The 21,228-nt window shown below is 41.6% G+C and overlaps 1 protein-coding gene across 1 annotated transcript; it reads left to right on the forward strand.

Moving 5' to 3' along the window:
• The first annotated feature begins 8,495 nt into the window (after window positions 1-8,495).
• Window positions 8,496-17,311, forward strand: UPK2 (uroplakin 2). Its single transcript, XM_073602447.1, has 5 exons — window positions 8,496-8,642; window positions 12,903-13,046; window positions 13,807-13,939; window positions 15,562-15,623; window positions 16,785-17,311. The coding sequence occupies exons 1-5, from the start codon at window positions 8,588-8,590 to the stop codon at window positions 16,919-16,921; spliced, it is 531 nt and encodes a 176-aa protein (XP_073458548.1). The 5' UTR covers window positions 8,496-8,587; the 3' UTR covers window positions 16,922-17,311.
• Window positions 17,312-21,228: the final 3,917 nt, after the last annotated feature.

Below are 21,228 nucleotides of genomic sequence, written 5' to 3' on the forward strand. Positions count from 1 at the left end.
AAAACAAGCATGTACAGCATGCAAGGTGAGCTCCGAATGCCCAGAAGTATTTCGTGCATTCATGGTGCGACATACATCCTAGCACCGTCCTATGCGTTTCGTCATGTATGACTTCATCAGGGGCAGATTTTTGTGATTATTAATGTTCAGACCATCTCTGATTTTGCCTTATTTATTCACGCACATATTTTTGTTTGTCACATTCATGGTTGCTTGTGGTTTATACATAAAATCCAAGTCACTTTATATATGTTCAGGCTCACAGTAGCGCTGCACGTTTGTGTCCCTATATAAACAGATGTGCTTTATTGTAACATAAAGAGGAAAATTACAGAATACCTTTTGGCATAGTACATAACATTACATGACAGATAAGCATGAGCATTCGCTTGGCAGAGTGGTACACAAGTGCAAGGAGTAATACATCAGAATATATTAATATTATAGGTAATACAAAAACAAAACAGTACCTCTCGTGTCTCAAGACTTCCCACGTCTCCTACTAGATAGTGCATCTATCAACTGTGGTTCCCTAGGATGAGAGCCAAGGAGTCCATACTTTCCCAAATTTCCATGGACAGCCTCGGTTGATATATGTGATTCTATACATGGGTATAGCTGCCTCGATCTGTGCTACCCAGGCCGACACGGTCGGGGGAGAAGAGTCTATCCACTTCATCAAAATCTCCTTTTTGGCATAGTAGAGCAGATAAGAATCAAGCAATTTTAGGTGATAAGCTCTTTGTTCATTGTCATGAATCCCAAGAAGGGCCAACTCTGGAGTGATTGGTATGGATATTTGCAGCCTGGAATTTATCTCCGCGAATATCGCACACCAATATGTTGCTATAAAGGGGCATTCCCAGGACATGTGGAAAAAAGTTCTGATTTGACACTTACATTTGTTGCACATAGGGTCTCTGTCAGGGAATATACGATGGAGTCTCTGTGGAGTATAATAAATCCTATGTATAAATTTAACCTGGATTAGTTTATCTTTAGATGCAATCACTAGTTTAGGACCGCTATCCAGACAGTCCTCTCAATCCTCTTTATCTAACGAAGGAATGTCAGTATGCCAGCTGTCCCATAATTTTGCTATTTTAGGAGAGTCCTTACCTAGGAGTACACTATACAGAGTGGAAAGGGGCTTAGAGACATCACCAGGCGCCAAGAGCTCTTCAATGGGATCTGCCTGAAGCAGAGGTGCCTGAGGAAACTGAGCCCGTGCCGCATGCCTGAGTTGAAAACATCTAAACCTCATCCCTCTGGGTAACTGGAATTTAGTAATTATTTCCGTAATAGAAAGTAACTCCCCTCTGGGCATAATTTGTTCTAGTGTTATAATACCAAATCTGGCACAAAGCTGTGGGTCCGGCACAGTCCGGAAGTGTTTAAGTGCTGAATTTCCCCATAGCGGATTTGCTGGCGATAATTGACCCGGTGAGAGGAATCTACGTCTGGCAGCCACCCACACCCTCCACGCTGCCTGAGTGGGTCCAGGAACTCTACGCACTTGGTCCTCGGTAGGGAAAATTACGGAGATCAGTGAGGGAGCCCAGACAGTTTGCCTCGAGGCAGACTGCAGCATTCATTTTGGATCCCTGAAACCACCAGTAAACCGACACCAACATAGCCGCCCAGTAGTAAACCTGGAAGTTGGGGAGAGCCAATCCTCCAAAACAAGCAGGTAGTCACAGAGTAGAGCGCGCCAATCTGGGGTTCCCTCCACCCCAAAAAAAGGTTCCCACCAAGCTATCAACCTCCTTAAAAAAGAAACAGGGACCCATACCGGAGAGTTCCTAAAAACATAGTTACATTTAGGTAGTATCATCATCTTAAGGAGGTTGATACGCCCCAATAGATTTAATGGTAGGTTAGCCCAGGCCAAGCATTTTGCACGCAAAGTATTCAAGATAGGGTTCAAATTTTTAATAATAAAGTCTGATGGGTTTTTTGTGATCACTATCCTTAAGTATTTAAACTCCTTCACACATTGCAATGGGGAGGATGGTGGCCCAGAGGCAGCTACATCATCCAGAGGAAACAGCACTGATTTGGTCCAATTGATTCTTATACCAGATAACCCCCCAAAATTATCAAAGATTCTCAGGGCCGCTAGAAGAGATGGGCCCGCATCATTCAGATATAGAAGCGCGTCATCCGCGTACAGAGACAGCCGCTCTTCCAACAAACCCACCCGCAGGCCCAGGACATCTGGAGCACTCCTGACCGAAATTGCCAGTGGCTCCAGTGCCAGGGCGAACAGGCTGGGAGAGAGCGAGCAACCCTGCCTCGTGCCGCGGAATAAATCAAAGGGCTCCGAGACCCGATTATTCGTGCGGACCCTAGCTTTGGGAGCCTGGTACAACAATCGAATGCCATGTATGAACTTAGGACCAAACCCAAATCTCTGCAATATATGCCACAGATAGTTCCATTCAACCGAGTCAAACGCCTTTTCGGCGTCAAGAGAGGCAATGACTCTGGTCCCTGGATTATCATGTGGAATAGTATGATTAAGAAAGAGTCGCCTTAAATTAATGTCGGTTCCCTTGCCAGGCATAAATCCGGTCTGATCTATACCAATCAGGTCTTCTATAACATGGGATAAGCGGATAGCCAGGACTTTCGCAAAGATCTTGGCATCAACATTGAGTAATGATATCGGCCTATAGGAGGCGCACTCAAGTGGATCCTTACCTGGCTTGGGAATCAACACAATTATCGCTTCGTTCATGGACTCGGGCAAAGACTCTAGGGCCGTGAAATTAGATAGTAGAGAGGTTAATTTAGGGGCTAGAATTTCACTGAAATTGGAATAAAATTCGGATGGTAGGCCATCCGCCCCAGGAGCCTTTCCCCCTCTGAGATGGCCCATGGCAACCTGAATCGTCCCTATATGATTATACTTTATACCTAAGTATTGTGCTAGCTGCTTTATTTCATTATTTCACAGGCCATAACACAGAAGGTTCTTCTTTTTTTACAATATACAACATAACAAAACAAAAAGAATCTGTTGCGCTAAAAGATGTACAGTAGATAAAAGAAAAAAGCAGCTGACACTAAATTCCTGGACACAATAACAAAACATAAAATAAAAAGTGTAGCGCTAAAATAGTAGATAAACAATAAAGTCCATCAATAATAAAAAACTGAGAAGTAGATCAAATCCAAATCTTCATTCAACAACTGAGAGTGGATAGAATAGCCACCACCGATACCCGAATCAACTGACCCTTACCGTCAGTGTGTAGGGTACACACAAAGTAAGTATTGATAAAATGGCCCCAGCAGTCTCTCTGAATCGATCGATCCACTCAGCTAGTAGTTAGGCTTAATCCTCTCTCAATGTTCATATCACTTAAAACTCCATGGACAGCTCAAGCAGCCACATAAGTATAAGAGATAAAAATACTCACTGGGCAGACATCCAAAACTCGGATTTATTATAGATAAAAAAAGACTGGTAAACTCACACTATAAAAGGACCACCAAGCATATGGAAACATAACGGTGTTTCCAACCGAAAAGATGGCCGCCACATCTTTTTTATTATTGATGGACTTTATTGTTTATTTATTATTTTAGTGCTACACTTTTTATTTTAATATACACCTGTTTTATCCAGAGCCGTCAGCCAGAATCTCTCAGTTCCAAAATATGCCGTGCCACATAAGAATAAGGTTTCATACACATGGATGTACATGGTCCACACAGCGTGCACAGCCTTGGTAATTACTCTTCTGCAAGCCGCAGCGCATAGCCACCCTTTGAGATGTATTAGAAGGTGGGGCTGTACGTTGTTTTGGGTAGAGGGTTGTGTAAAGCAGAAAGTGCAATTGGGAGCTTACATCCATATGCATGTAATTGCTTTACACAACCCTCGGCACACAACTGCAAACAGCCACATCTTCTACTGCATCTCAATGGATTTCTGTACACAGCATCTGTTGGTCCCAGGAGAATAATTACACAGGCTCTGCTGTGTGGCCACGTCCATGATTTCTAGAGCATTGTTTATATGGGTGGCAAGGGGGCAGTAAAAACAGGTGTTTGAGCCATGGTTTTATTGCCCCTAAAACCTAAAGATAGCATACAGACGGAGGGGGGTGTACACATGCCATGGCCATGATGGTTTATGGCAAATGTAACATGGTTTGTTGTGTTTGAAAGGCATCACCACCTTTAAAACCCATTCATTGAGGTCAATGGAACCGCTCCATACCCATGAGCCATTCAAAACCCCCATTTGACCAAAAATTTTGCCAAAATAAAAAATGGTATGCAGGAGATGGCAGTATCACCTCCTGGATGCTTGCAAACCGCTACTCTACAGCTCTCTAAAAAGCAATCTAATGCCAATTACTTTTCAAAGGGATGGCAAAGACTGACACACATGTATACTTAGACCAAGGGCTTGATAACACTAGCCTGCCTAATAAAAAAAAAAGTTTTACCATTTAGGCGCTGTCAGTGTGAGGACCGGCAAGGGGAAAAGAGATGCGTGTTTTAGTGCATTGCACTTTGTTTAAAGGGTAACTCTACTTTCATGGGTAAAAAAATAGCAAGTAAGGAAAAAATATTATAGCATATACAATTGCGATACAAGTCATATTGTAATTGAATGTTATTAAACATTACCTTACCTTTTCAATCTGCAGTGCTGCAATTTTCTGAAATTGCAAAGCAATATGGCTACCTGGAGGTGTGCTGTACACAGATAGTGTGCAGAATGCTCCCCAGAAACATCATTTCCTGCTTGTGTGATTGATTCCTCGATTTTCCCAGAAGTCTACACTAAGATACAAATCAGATTTCAGGCATCCCCTGCAACATAAATGTCATTTTTGATGCAATACTTGCTATAGGAAATCATGGCTAAAGGAATGCAGGCCCAGCAGCTTTCATCATTAGAGCCCTGCAGGTGCACAGCTGGTTGATAATTATGAGACCACTCCCATTAGACTCACTTTCCCACATGGACACAAACAAACACACAGGGATTTCTTTAAAACAAAAGGTAGGGATCTGCAACAAAGTTTGTTAAAATCCTTGTACACAGATCACCCAGAGGGGAATGTTTTTTCTCAACAAAATCAGAGTTAATCTTTAACTTTATTTGAAGTGTCACGTGGTAAACAGATGAGGGGGTTATGTGCTCAAGAGGGAGGATTAAAGTGAATCTCTTGCTTTGTCCTGCATGGTCAATGCACACATTCACCTTATTGGTAATATGATACAATAAAGTGGTCATTCTCAAGAGATTTTAGTAGCAGAACTGAGCTGCTGAAAATAACCCATGTAGCTTCTAATCAATAATCAATAAAGCCTCTAATCAATAAAAACTTATATAAACGTTAACATGGAATGTACTTTCAAAAGTCATTCCCAATATCTCTAAACCTGTAGTTTTCATAGAAATAATACCTGGTGATTCTCCCCTGAAGGTCCTGTTTTAGGGTGTCAACGCTCTGCCCTTGTCTTGTAAATATGCTTTTGCCTTGTCACTCTGTTGCATGAGCTACTAATGGAGACTACAACACATTTTACACAGGTATGGTCCACTGTTGTCACCATCAGGAAACTTGCCCTGATAAATGTCATGGTGTCATCACTGGAGCACATGCATGTGGACAGGAAGTGGTTGCAAAGAGGCTCAGGGAGATCAGCAGCACTGAGCTGCAACAAAGGAAGAAAAAAGGTGGAGGAAGATGATACATAATACTTAGGCAAACAAAAAGGCTAGGATTTACACCTACATAACTCGGTGTATGCTTTAAAAAAAAAAAAATCACATTTTAAAGAGGAACTTCACTCTACCCACTTTAAATTAAATCTTACATCCCTAGCAACTGTCCTGCTTTTTAAAAAAGTATGGGAATTTTTTTTTTTAATTATACTTATCTAGGTGGATGCAGCATCGGTCCCCCAACGGTTCTAAGGCTGAGAAACGAGCAATTAAACACCACTGATCGCTCTGAGCGCTGGGCTGTGGAGGGGGCGGGAGCGGCCAGCCCAGGCTCTCTAAAGACTTGCTGAGAGACTGAGCTGGGTGCCGGTCCAGGCATGTGGAGCGGATCCCGACTATATGGTCACAATCTTTCCAGAGCCTGGATCAGCACTGTGATGTCTGCCGTCAGCGCATTTCAGCCTGCTGTCTACTGAAAACTGGTCACAGGAGTGCAGAACGGACTGCACTCCTGTGATCCACAGGAGAAGTACAGCAAAACAAGCTTTGGCTGTACTTCTCCTAAAAAAAAAAAAAGAAGTAAAATAAAATAAAAGAAGCATACTTACTAGTCCTTTGAGTCAAGTGATGTTTTCATTACATTCAATGTCCTCTGCTCCCACGCTACCATCTTGAAAGTTGAGACCCCATGTTTGTGCAGATACGCCATGAGTGTTTATCAGGTCCCATAGACCTAGCAGAGACCTGTGGTGTGTCTGTGCATGCATGGGGAAACTCTGGGATCTCCCTGGCAGAGACCTAGAGCATACATGCGCATACAGAAGGAATGCACAACTTTCACGTGTGCGCAGACACAAGGCAGGCCTCTGTCAGGTCTGTAGGACCTGTCAGAGATCCATCATGTGTCTGCACAGAATCTTGGAATTTAAAAATAGCAATACCACCTCCTGGAACGTATATTATACAGTGCATCCGGAAAGTATTCACAGTACTTCACTTTTTCCTTATTTTCTTATGTTACAGCCTTATTCCAAAATGGATTAAATTCATTATTTTCCTCAAAAATTCTACAAACAATACCCCATAATCACAACGTGAAAGAAGTTTGTTTGAAATCTTTGCAAATTTATTAAAAACAAAAAACAATACTTTGTTGAAGCACCTTTGCCACCTATTAAAGCCTCAAGACTTTTTGAGTATGATGCTACAAGCTTGGCAAACCTATTTTTGGACAGTTTCTCCCATTCTTTGCAGGACCTCTCAAACTCCATGAGGTTGAATGGGAAGCCTCGGTGCACAGCCATTTTCAGATCTCTACAGAGATGTTCAATCGGGTTCAAGTCTGGGCTCTGGCTGGGCCACTCAAGGACATTCACAGAATTGTCCCGTAGCCACTCCTTTGTTATCTTGCATGTGTGCTTAAGGTCGTTGTCCTGTTGGAAGGTGAACCTTCAAATTAGTCTGAGGTCTGGAGCGCTCTGGAGCAGGTTATCAAGGATGTCTCTGTACATTTATCTTTCCCTCGATCCTGATTAGTCTCCCTGTTCCTGCCACTGAAAAACATCCCCACAGCATGCTGCCACCACCATGCTTCACTGTAGGGATGGTATTGGCCAGATGATGAGCAGTGCCTGGATTCCTCCAGACATGACACTTGCCATTCAGGCCAAAGCATTTAATCTTTGTTTCATCAGACCAGAGAATTTTGTTTCTCATGGTCTAGAGTCCTTCAGGTGCCTTTTGGAAAACTCCAGGCAGGCAGTCATGTGCCTTTTACTGAGAAGTGGCTTCTGTCTGACCCGTCTACCATACAGACCTGGTTGGTGGAGTGCTGCAGAGATGGTTGTTCTTCTGGAAGGTTCTTCTTTTTCCACAGACAAAAGCTTGACCTTGGACTCTTGGTCACCTCCCTAACTAAGGCCCTTCTCCCCCGATCTCTCAGTTTGGCTGGGCGGCCCGCTCTAGAAAGAGTCCTGGTGGTTCCAAACTTCTTCCATTTATGGATGATGGAGGCCACTGTGCTAATTGGGACCTTCAATGCTGCAGAAATGTTTCTGTACCCTTCCCCAGATCTGTGCCTCAATACAATCCTGTCACAGAGGTATACAGACAATTCCTTGAACTAATTGGAGAATTGAAAAAAAATATATATAAAAAAGGTATGTTCTATTAGAAAACATTTTTTTCTGCAATTGTTGAAGAGGGCAGAAGCATTACAGAGGAAGGTGTTTTAAGGAGTGAAGTTAATTTAGCTATGATAGAAATCTCACATATTTGTACAAAATGTAATTCTTACAAAGCTGGCCTCACATCTGTACATTGCAATAATGTACGGTTAAATGTGCATGATAGAACACAATGTGATGTGCGTTGTGTTGCAGTGCTATGCACTTAAAATGGAACCCAACACTCACGTACAATAGCCTTAAATGCACCTGTGTTGCAGCCCACCACAAGGCACGTGTCTGATATTCAAATTTTCACTTCAACCTACAGTATGTTCAAACCTAATGGGTTGCCTTAACACAAATATGGAATGTTAGTGCTAATGCAGTAATGCACCTCAACAGACCGCTACCCTCGCAATGGGTCTGAAAACATTAAAAATGCAGTAAGTCACGTAGCTGGACCAGTGTTTTTATCTTTCATCAGTACTCTTAAAATAGCAGAAATCTCTAAAGTGATAAAGATTGTAGGGAAACCAGGCTAAGATATGCAGCAGAGGGTACAGTGTTTCAGGTCAGGGTGTGTTTGTAGATGAGAATTTCCGGCATGGCCACATTCTTTCCCCCCACTACACCTTGATTGGTCCGTCCAGGAAAGGTGAAACTCATTATTTGGCTTTTCACTTTATAGACACACTAGAAACAGGTGGAACTACCTGGAGTCAACATGCAGCTTCTGGGGCTTTCCGTTTTTCTCCTGCTTATCTGTACCTCTTATGCCCGTAAGTTTGAATATTTGTTCTTTTTTTTCTATAGCTGTCCTGTTTACTATAGTTACAGATGGTAGTGTTGATTTACTAAAGCAGAGCATGTTCAAACCTATATTATTTATTGTTTTTACATTTTATTTATTAGTTGTTTTTTTTTATTTTCATTTTTTTTGTGGTGGACTTTCACTTACTAAATGGGATAAAGTGCTGACTGCAATCATCTACGAGGAAAAAATCCAGATTAGGTATTCTTTGCAATGTGAATTTTTACTTTGTTTAAACTCATTCACTAAGACCGGTACAAATTCTTTGCAAAGTGAAAATTCACTTTAAAAATGAAAAATGCTCTACTCCTTAATATATCAGGGGCATTGAGGTTGATTTACTAAAACTAGAGAGTGAAAAATCTGGTGGGCTGTGCGTGGTATCTAATCAGCTTCTAACTTCAGCTTGTTCAATTAAACTATTACAATAAAACCTGGAAGCTGATTGGTTTCTATGCAGAACTGCACCTGATTTTGCACTTTCCAGTTTCTGTAAATCAATACTATTGTGTTTAGTTTGTATTGCCATTTGTATATGTAAAACTTACTTCAGAAAATAGTATGTTGACAGCAGGGCTTTTTTTTCTCAAACAATAGGTGCTGGAACTTAACCACGGCCCCACAAAACCCCTCCACCTACACACACCCTCCAAATCACATCAAATAGTGGGTGTGTTCAGTCAAATTTCACGAAAACAGTAGGAGGGTCTTAAAGGGGCATTAAATACCAGGACTGCATTGCATACAGAGTGCAGAGCTGTCACTTGTAAACACAGAAACCAGACTTCTGTGTTTACAAGTGATTGTGGTGAGCAGGCACCAAAGGGTCTGAGCCAGAGGTGGTGGAACTGAGTTCCACCAAGTTCCCCCTGAAAAAAGCCCTGGTTGACAGTGTAGCCTCCTAAAAACTATCATGTTACAGTATATGTATTTATTGTGATTTCACAGATTACTCTGTATTAAATGAGATCTAATTAAACAAGGTATGTAATACTTTAATCCTTTTTTTTTTGTAGGCTAAAATAAGCAAAACTTAAACACATCAGTGTTTTTTTAAAGGGATGTAAAATGTACAGAGTAAAATACAAATCAACAACATTCCTGGAAATGCATAGATATAAGTATTTGTAGTTTTTTGCAAGGCCTCATGCCAGAGGTGTAACTAGAAACTTCAGGGCCCCAGTGCAAGAAATCATGAAGGGGGGCCCCCCTGGGGCGCCCCACCCCGATAAAGCATGAATTTTGATACTGGCAGTAGTAGTGTTGAGAGGGGGTGGTGGTGTTGAGGGGGGAGGCAATGGCGGTGGTGTTGAGGGGGGGTGACAGTGGTAGTGTTGAGGGGGGTGGCGGCGGTGGTGTTGAGGGGGGTGGCAGCGGCGGTGTTGAAGGGGGGTGACAGCGGTGGTGGTGCTGAGGGGGGGGTGACAGCGGTGGTGGTGTTGAGGGGTGGTGGCAGCGGTGGTGGTGCTAAGGGGGGGGGGGGGGTGACAGCGGTGGCCCCCTGAAGTGGCGGAACTGCAGGTAGGGTTGCCACCTCATCCCTTTAAACCTGAACACATATGAATTACACAGGTTCTGAGGCTAATTTAATGCAGATAAGGCACCAAGTGAGTTTAATTACCACCTTAATCGGCCACAGAACCTGTGTAATTAATATGTGTTCGGTTTTAAAGGGATGAGGTGGCAACCCTAACTGCAGGGCCCAGGGCAAGTGCGACTGCTGTGACTCTTATAATTCCGCCACTGCCTCATGCACACAGAGCTTAAAGAAACAATGCTAGTACAGGCATTGAGCTTTCTTTTTTTTTTTTGGCCTGTAAAAGCATTTCTATATAAGCCTATGTGTCCATGTACACATAGACATTACAGGCTCATTAGAAGAGCAGTGGCGACCCGTCCACAAGGGGTGCAGCCCCCCTAATCCATGCGCCTGGCCCCTAATCTACATGCAGGGTGCTGGACGCTTGGATTCCAATGGGTTTTTTGTTTTTTTTTTGAAGCACATGATTAGAGTCTGAGGCTCTAATTCGCTTAAAAAAAAGGGTGGGCTCGGAGTGCAGAGCACTGCGCCCTGCGCCCACCCAGTTGTGTGACATTAACGAATTAATATTCACTAATGTCTTCCTGATTCTCTGGCCAATCAGGAAGCGGGTCCTGAGACCTGACTGGCCGAGAGAAGAGGCGATCGTTTTGGCCGCTGTGCCGAGGAAAACCGCGGAGGAAGCTGCCGCCAAGGAGGAGGATACGCAGGATGCTGCCCGTGACCTAGATGGGGTAAGTGCGGGGCCGACCTACACAAAAAATGCGCCTAAATACATGTAAACGCTAAACATGTATAGCGTTGAGCGTTAATGCATTCCAATAGCCAGAATAAATTAATAGAATGCATTTATGTCCAAACGCTAGATGCATAGTGCAATACACAGCTTTTAGTGCGTTAATTCTGCCACCATTTCCAGCAGTTCTGGTTCAGATGCCCCGTGTGCATGAGACCTAAATGTGTATTGAAATTTTACAACTATGTTTCAGATCGATTTGTGCATATTTCTTATCTGACTTTACCTATTGATTTTATGGTTGTGTATATAAAATATAATATTGTACTTGTAATAATTAACTTTGTCTGAACGATATCCTTATTCGCCAAATATAATCCATATGCATCTACTACGTAATGGCCCTGTAATCTGGTTTTCATTAAGGCCCTTTCACACCATGGTATTCCATTTTGCGGGTGGAGTCGCTGCGATTCTGCCTGCATTTCGGAAACGCTGCAAATCGCGGGACACCCTTGCGATCCCGGCTATTTTGAATGGCACCAAATCGCAGCGTGATTTTGCCCGAGGAATTGCTGGAAAAACGCACAAACAGAATCGTGAGACGCCCAAAAGAAATACAAGAACTTCTTTTGGGCGCCAGGCGCCCCACGATTCTGTTTGCACGTTTTTACAGAGATTTTATTGCGATTCGGCAGGTGACAATCACAGCAAAATTGCACCGGATTGCAAGAGTGTCCTGCGATTTGCGGCGTTTCCGAAACGAGGGCACAATCGGGGCCATTCCGCCCGCAAAACGGAACGCCGTGATGTGAATGGAGCCTAAATCATTTCTACCTCCTTGGAATGTCCTCAGTGAGCTCTGGAACCTTTCCTTTTCCCCTTTACTTCTGTTTGTTTGGAACAAGCAGTTCAAGTTGGGTGTGGTCATGTGCACTGCTCTATGCACATTACACATCTCATAGTCTTTAGTTCATCTTGGAAGTGAGCAAAGGAGGGTGGCCACGATCCTACACACAGTGGGACCATAGAGAACGAAGGTAGCCACCCTCTAACAGGAAGTTCGATCACAGCAGCAAAAAGAAAATCTGGAGATTTGGAGGAGGCTGAGAGCAATAGAAGGGACTTTTTGAGTTAAGAATACATACTTGAATATAATTTTTTTTTTTTAAAACTACAGTTTAGTGTCACTTTAACTTATACTGGCCATATAATTAAATAATATATGCTTGGGCTTAATAAAGACTAGGTGCGATAATATTATTTTCTCCATCTGCACTTCAAGTTTAGCTGTAGCACAAGAGAACTTTTTTTAAAATTTGGGTAGAGTAGGGAGGGTTAAAACCTCTGTAGGCTATTTATTGCTATCTGAGGCTATCTGACAATGCTGCTGTCCAAAGGGGCCCCCTGTGCTCCTTCATCCAGAATGGAGGCACTCTAATACAGTAAGGGTGTCAGTGGCCAGATCACCAGGAGCAAACCGAGGGAAGAAATCCTAAAAAAGGAAAACTAAACTATCGTACTCACCATATCTAATAATTAGTAAGCTGCAATATTTTAAATTTTTGGTTTTGGGTTTACTACCACTTTAGGGCATCTCAGCAGCCATCAGACATCTTCTACGTTGGGTCTGAGGACCGCTGTGTGAATGGTATGTGAAAGAGTGTCAGCACAAGCATACTGTACACTATAGACCAGGACATGTAATGAGGATAGTGTGCTTTGCTGAGTTTGACTATTCAGAATATATTTCTGGAATGCCAAGCACTGGTGAGTGCCCAGGACTCCTTTATGGTACTATGGTACTTGTATATACGCTCTAACAACATATTCTTTCCAACTAACGCAGGTGAAGGAAGTAAGTTAAACTGTAAACTGTCAGCTCTTTAGATGGATGGAGGATCCTAGCGTGTTGGAAGTACACTAAACCATTTTTTTTTTCTTTCTTGCAGAAGACAATCCCACTCTTCTAGCTACTGGGATCATTGGAAATCTTATGAGCACATCTGTAATTATAGCATTTCCTACCTCATGTAAATATTCATTGCAGCAAGCACAGCTTAATGTCAGCCAAGTCGGCCAAGATTCAAATACCAGTAAGTATATTATGTAGTTTATAAAGGAAACATCCTGAATATAGAAGCTGCCGTTACATAAACTCCTGAAAGTATTAGCTTTTTGGCTGCCATACTGGCCTACTGGCTTTATTATTTTGCTATTCATGGAACTGGAAGAAGTATGCAGTTAAGTGATGAATGAATGCTGAAATCCTGCTATGCATACTGGCTACAGGTCGGTGACTGGGAAAGTGGTGGAATCAATGGCTCAGGATTGCAGTACAGGATTCCTAGGAGTCCTAATCTGATGTTTTGTTTTTCTATTTCTTTTGGAAATTATCAGTAAAAGAATGAGAAAAGGAACAGTTTTAATTAGCCTCTGATATTTTATCATATTACAATATTGCCATAATAAGCATGTGTACACTTATTGGCACTTACCTGGTAACTCCTGCATGGGCAGACTAGGCCAATTCGTGCCTTGGACCAGCCCCTATCATTTACCTAGAAATACAGTATCAGGCTGTTTATGACTGATCTATAAAATTTGGAATAATGTTTGCTGATTGACTATTTAACTATTACTGTTATTTTTTTTATTCTTTTTTAATTAGGGCAGTAATAGCAATAATAGTGTATCAGGCACTGTATGTTCCAACGTTTTCTTTTAGATAGTTATTTCATGTTATGAGTGGTCCAACTAATAGTGTCTGCCTTGTTTTAAGGCATGTTTTTTTTAGATTTACCCTCCTGTTTTAACAATACTAAATGAAAAATATTTCACACATTTTTTTTGCAGTTTATAACCTTACGACACCACAGTGCCGCCTGAAACGTGACCTTGTTGTGATTAGCGACTCACAGTCTGGCAACACGCAGACCGTCAACGTGGGTTACCAAGTTACAAACCTGACTGCAAACACCCAATACACGTGGGTTCCATTGCTGTTTTAGATTTGTATATTTTATTTCTTTCTCTCTTGATATGTATAAATATGATCATTTCTATCAAAAACTAGAAACTGTATACAGAATTAAAAATATAAAGCATCTGTATTATCTTTAAGGGGCAGTTCAAACCACATGCAGTTCAGTGCATTTTTTTTTCTCCATCAAAACCACATGAAAAGCAGGTTATATGGTCTTCAATGGCATAGTTCACCTCGGTGTGGTCAGTTCCAGGGCATTACAGTTCCAAAAAAAAAACTAGAACATGCTGCATTTTTTTTCTGCACTAGACTGTACTGGAACGTGGTGAAAAATTTTGCAAATAGTCTTTCTCCATAAATGTAGGCTAAAATGTATTTTGCTACATTTCTTTGGTAAAAATAACCCAAATCAGTGTATTATTTAGTCTGTGTGACAGAGTCTACATACTATGGTATATATATTTGAAAAATGATCAATCCTGATATACTGATGGTCTATCTCATTTCTTGAGGCCCTAAAGTGCTAGTACAGTACAAATGACCCCTTTTTGGAAAGCAAACAGTCTAAGGTATTTAGTAAGAGGCGTGGAAAGTTTTTTAAATTATTATTTTTATTTTTTTTTTTTGGAAAATGAAGAAATTATCGTAAATTTTCACAATATTTTTTTACTTTTTCATACTGTCACCAGTGCAGTACAGTACAGTGTTATCATATGACTGGTATGGTGGTGATACTGGCTAGTGACAGTATGTAAAAAAAAAAAAAAAAAACAACTTTTTTTAACATCCTTTTTTTTCGATATTATTATTTATTTTTTTACATACATTCATCAGAGGAGTTCAGTGTCACCATTTTTTTTTTTTTTTTTTTTTTTTTTTTATGTTATTGCTTGTTACAGTGGTGATCACTGTAACAGCAATCGTTTAAACTGTCATGAATGGCTTTCAATCATGGCCTATTGTTTAATATTGTGCTGCTGTGAGTGGCCACAGCAATCACATGGTACAGGATTCTAAGATTGGCCAAGATACCATGTGATCACTGGTGACCAATTACAGATCACACACAGCAGTAAACAATGATGTCGTGAATGAATTACATTCATGACTGTTATTCACAAGGTATCATGTGATTGCACAGCGATCACGTAGCATCTGGGCCATTCACAGTGGCCTGCTACTGAGCACCACATTTTGTGATCGCAGATCGCACCTCTGTACTGGAGTCCTAGTGAATGTGGAGACTAAAAGACAGGACCGAGCTGTCAAACTGGCAGAGGCAGCTGCCCCAGTATATTCACCAGAGCTCTGCTGTCAGCGTAACACTCACCCAATCTTTATCAGATGCACTAATGTCATTCCTGGTACACAAAGCAAAGCACAAGTAACCCTAGGGACTGTACATTTGTATATACATTGAAGAAATTCCATTCTTCTCAATTTGAGGGTGGGGTCTTGGGTGCCAGAAGATTTTTTTTCTCCAACTGGAAGGGTATTATATTGCATAGGAGAACAGAATATATTTGGATCCTAAGAAATATAACACCAAAATATACAATATTGCATGACAAAAACAGCTGCATTACATACAATTAACATACAAAATGTAATTTGTCATTTTGCAGGGCATATTATGTGATCAACAATACACAGTTTTCAGCAGTTACTTTTACTACACTTAATGGCTGTAAGTACACTAGAACAGATTATTATCACCCTATTCTTGCCTCCTCTTTCCTTTTTTTCTGTCTATCACTATCACGGTACACATTCATAGATCATACATGTGTGTGTATATAGATGCTTGTAGGTATAGATGCTGTAACTATATAGTTTCTGTCCTTTTATTTCAGTTTTCAGGACTGCTTTCTACCCTGTCCCTTAATTCTATAATTTCGTTGTTGAATGTAACTATTTTAAAGAAAACCTTGATTTTGGTAATCTGTTTTGATAAATGTCTGTTTCGATAAATGTCTGATGTAAAATAAAATGTACTTTCCTAAGTAACATACAGTATATAAGTAGTATCCTCTGGGGGAAAAAAAAATAATAAAAAGAAAAAAATAATATATACACACACACACACACACACATATATATATATATATATATATATATATATATATATATATATATATATATATATATATATATATAATGTGTGTGTGTATTTATTATGTGAGGCATAATGGCAATCTGGAGGTAAATTTTAACTCCAAAGAACTCCAAAGCTCTTATGGCCAGGAGTTACAATATCCTATTATTTTGACTGGTGTAGTGCTCTGTATGTCATGTGGACATCACGCTCCTGTCAATACTGGGTTCAAGTTTTAATTGTTCCCATAATTATATCATTGTTAAAAGTACTTATGCCTATAAGAATGGTTATCATACTCTGAGTATGACTAGGTCATCATGATTACTAAGTATATTTATTACATGTATTTATATAGCGCCAACAATTTAGGTATCATTTTACATATTGTACATTTGCATCAGTCCCTGCTCTCAATGAGCTTACGCTCTAAGGTCCCTAACTCACATTCATACATACAAAAACTAGGGTCAATTTAGATGAATTCCTCCCTGTCTTTGGCATGTGGGAGACAACCCATGTAAGCCCAGGGAGAACATGCAAACTCCATGCAGATATTGTCCTTACTGGAAGCTCCAGGAGTTGCAAGGCAGAAGTGATAACCACTAAGCCACTCTGCTGTCCCCTATATCTTGTGCATTCTTCTAAGTGATATTTCTGTACATTTGCCTATTTTGTACTAGAATAATTAACTGTATAAACAGCATACATGCTTAAAAAATAATTTTATGTGTATTTTCTCTCTTATTACAGTGTCTAATACCCTACCAGTTGTTTTTGCTCGCAGTGGAGGAATGGTTGTGATTACTGTTCTGTTATCTGTTGCAATGTTCTTGCTCCTCATTGGTTTGATTGTAGTACTTGTACTGGGAGGAAAAGGCAAGAAGTAAAAGTACTGTGGCCACGTTATTGAACCTTTATTAGATGAAACAAGGATCCATCCTTATCACTGTGAGGAAATATTACGCACCATGACATAGTATGAATAAGGGGTGTGGAGCATTTGTAAGTTTTGTGAATGTATTCTTACCAAAGTTTTGTGTAAATAGTTTTTTTTTTTCTAATTCTTTGTTTTTTCATATCAAATACAAACTGTTTATTAATGAAAGAAGTAGAAAATTATGTGTTGGGTTTGGGGGGGGAGGGTGGTCAGGGTGCAGTAAAACCACAGCTCAACTTCCAGTTTTTACCGCCTCCAGTCACAAGTGTAAATTTAGGCCTTGAAGCACAGAAATGTTAAACCGTGTGATGATTATGTAATAAATATACTGGATATTTCAGTTGTAAGTATTCTTTATTATTGAAAATAATATTCTTTATCTTCAATGAGTAAACTTCCTATAATAAAATGTAAAAAATAATAAACCAGCAGACCAGATCCTATCCTGAAATAAAAAATAAAAAAACATGGCTTATGTGCAGGTAAAGTTGTTATCTTAGACGTTCCAAAAACATAAAAAATAAGAGATAAAAATATTTGCTGTGGATTCATGATTATGTTTGACATACATACTAGTACTATGCACACATATTACTGTTGTAGCGCTACTCCCAGAGGAGCCGCTGAATTGTTTCGTGATTTCTCTGCACACTTTCTCTGAAGGTGACACACTTCACTCACCCAGCACTTACCGACACACCTTGGGGTATTTCAAAGGATTTATTAGGCCAAGCATAGCCTAAACAAAGAGAGTGCAAGTGTACTTATACAGACAATCAATAAGAAAACATTATTTTGAGAGATAAATGGTTAAACACGTGCAGTATTCTGACGATCTGTAATTAACAGAACTGAACTGCATTTACCTAGCAACAGTAAATAAAGACAGTTGTAACTTGCTACAACACTCCCAGTTTTATCCCACTGGCCAGTGACTGAGGAAAAAACTGATTAAAGTGTTTGTTAACCCAAGAAAAAAAAAAAAAGAATCCTGCTCCTTTAACCACTTCAATACCAGGCACTTTCGCCCCTTCCTGCCCAGACCAATTTTCAGCTTTCAGCACTCTTGCACTTTGAATGACAATTGCGCGGTCATGCTACACTGTACCCAAACAATTTTTTTTTATCATTTTGTTCCCACAGATAGATCTTTCTTTAGGTGGTATTTGATCACTGCTGGGATTTTTATTTTTTGCGCAACAAATAAAAAGACCAAAAATGTAGAAAAAAAAGTTTTTCTTTGTTTCTGTCATAAAATTTTGTAAAGTTTTCTCCTTCACTGACGGGCACTGATAAGGCTGCACTGATAAGGTAGCACTGATAGGCGGCACTTGTATGCGGCACTGATGGGCACTCATAAGTGGCACTGAAAAGCTACACTGATGGGTACTTATGGGTGGCACTGATAGGTGGGCACTGCTGGGCATCACTGATGAGGAGACATCTGGCAGGCATTTGTAGTTGGCACTGACTGGCACCATTGCTGGGCACTGGCATCTTTTAGGGCACTGTGTGGCATCCCTGGTGGCCATGGGGGGCATACCTGGTCATCCATGTGTGCTGGCCATCCCTGGTGGTCCTGGGGGCATCCCTGGTGGTCCAGTGTGGGCATCCGTGGGGGGCTGCGCTGATAAACAATGAACACAGACCCCCCCCCCCCCCCGTCAGGAGAGCTGCTGATCATCCCTCCTCTACTCGCGTCTGTCAGACGTGAGTGAGGTAAAGCCGATAAATGGCTCTTCCTGTTTACACTGTGATCAACCATGATTGGACACGGCTGATCACATGGTAAAGAGCCTCTGTAAGGGACTCTTTACCGAGATTGGTGTAGCGGTGTGTCAGACTGACACGCCAGACCACCAATCGCCACTCTGCGCGGCCCCACAGGCACGTGACGGCTGTTATGCTGAAAGACATCATATGACGTCCAGTCAGGATAACCGAACCACCGCCTGGCCTTCATTTTGCTATAGGCCGGGTGGGAAGTAGTTAAAGCATGTTATAAGACACAGTGCTTGTCCTGTGTCATTTGGCTCCCTGTAACACCTAAAAAAAAAAAAACCTGGCTGATCCTGCCAGTTTCTCCCCACCCTTCTGTAAACTGACCACGGTGTATCATGGCTGCTGAGCCTGACACCGAAGTCAGTTTACGTGCCTCTGTCATCAGCAGCCTGCTATCTGCTCTCCTCTCTGTTCCTGTGGCCCCCCCCCCCCCCCCCCGCTCCTGTTGCTCTCATAACACTAACCTGTATACAGCATCAGTACTGCCTCCTATTGCAGTGCCCCCCTCTGTGAATGATTTATAAATGCTGTAAATACCTAAATTAAGAGCCGAGATTGCGATCACATGACTGGCCAGCTCTCTCCTCCTCCCCTCCAGACTGACTTTAGCGGAGGAATCTCAGCCCCGCCCACTGTATCTCTGAGGAGAAAAGGAGAAAGCTGGCCAGTCATGTTATCGCAATCTCGGCAGCGATATTAGGTATTTGCAGCATTTATTTTTATAAATCACACACAGAGGGGATACTACAATAGGAGGCAGTGATGATGGTGTATACAGGTTAGAGTGGCTTTACAACCACGTTAACTTGTATGATGTTAGTCTTTTACCAGTCCCAGGACACCTTCTTCTGGGTCTCCGGACACGTGCTCTGCTTCAGTAAAAGTCAGTTTGTTAGACAGGGATAGAATTTGCTGTGATCTTTCTCCTTCAGTTCTGCTGAGACAGTCCCTCTTTTCCTTCTTTGGTGAGAGTGCTCTCTAGTACAGTCTGATCTCACTAGGCATTCATATCACACCCTCCCAGGGAGAAGGCTCTCAGTCTGTTTGCTTCTCTGAGTTCTCACCTGATTGTGGTCAACTAAGGTAGGGATCCGTTCATCCAGCAGCTCAGTCTCTTTCACACACCTGCTTGCTTCCAGGACCATCCCTTAACACGTAGCATTGCAGAGAATATGATAGCAGCAGTAGTCTCTGATCAGCCCCATTCTCTCGGACAGCACAGCATCAGATAGCTCCAGCAAACTCTGGAAACATTTCACTGTTACCCCTTCACTTAAAACTTGCGGTGCTTTCTCTCAGCTGCTCAGTACAGAAAAATGGTTGCAGCAGCACATGGTTCCCACAGTGGCTTCCTCCCAGCATTCTGCAGGCTGTTGGCACAACAGAGCCCCCCTTCTCCAGAAACCCAGTTTCATGTCCCATTGCTCTGTTGCATTAGCCAATCACTGTCCTCCAGACCCAGCCAAGATGGCTGCCCCTCGCTCAGGAGATACTCCATAGACGAGCATTACAAAGTGGTCTCCTTAACCACTTAAACCCTGGACCATTTGGCTGGGCAAAGACCAGAGCACTTTTTGCGATTCGGCACTGCGTTGCTTTAACTGATAATTGCGTGGTCGTGCGACGTGGCTCCCAAACCAAATTGATATCCTTTTTTTTCCCCACAAATAGAGCTTTCTTTTCATGGTATTTGATCACCTCTGTGGTTTTTATTTTTTGCGCTATAAACAAAAAAAGCGACAATTTTGAAAAAAAAGCTATATTTTTTACTTTTTGCTATAATAAATATCCCCCAAAAATATATTAAAAAAAAAAATTTTTTTCCTCAGTTTTAGGCCGATACGTATTCTACATATTTTTGGTAAAAAAAAAATCGCAATAAGCGTTTATTGATTGGTTTGCGCAAAAGTTATAGCGTCTACAAAATAGGGGATAGTTTTATGGCATTTTTTTTTTCTACTAGCAATGGTGGCGATCAGCAATTTTTATTGTGACTGCGACATTATGGCGGACAGATCGGATACTTTGGGCGCGATTTTGGGACCATTCACATTTATACAGCAATCAGTGCAATTAAAAATGCATTGGTTACTGTGTAAATGTGACTGGCAGTGAAGGGGTTAACCACTAGGTAGGGGTTAAGTGTGTCCTAGGGAGTGATTCTAACTGTGGGGGGGGTGGGCTATGTGTGACATGACACTGATCACCGCTCCCGATTACAGGGAGCTGTGATCAGTGTCAGTGTCATTAGGCAGAACGGGGAAATGCTTGTTTACTAGCATTAGCATTTCCCCGTTCTTCCTCTCCAAGAGACTATCGCGGGTATCCCTGCAGACATCGAGTCCACGGGACCCGTGATCACACTCACAGAGCTCCCGGCGCGCGCGCCCACAAGCTGCCTCTTGAAGGGCAAAGTACAGGTACGTTAATCTGCCTGTACGTGCACTTCTGCCGCAGTATATCTGCGTGAGGCGG

The sequence above is a fragment of the Aquarana catesbeiana genome, linkage group LG10, assembly GCF_042186555.1.
Source record: "Aquarana catesbeiana isolate 2022-GZ linkage group LG10, ASM4218655v1, whole genome shotgun sequence".
Lineage (NCBI taxonomy): Eukaryota > Metazoa > Chordata > Amphibia > Anura > Ranidae > Aquarana > Aquarana catesbeiana.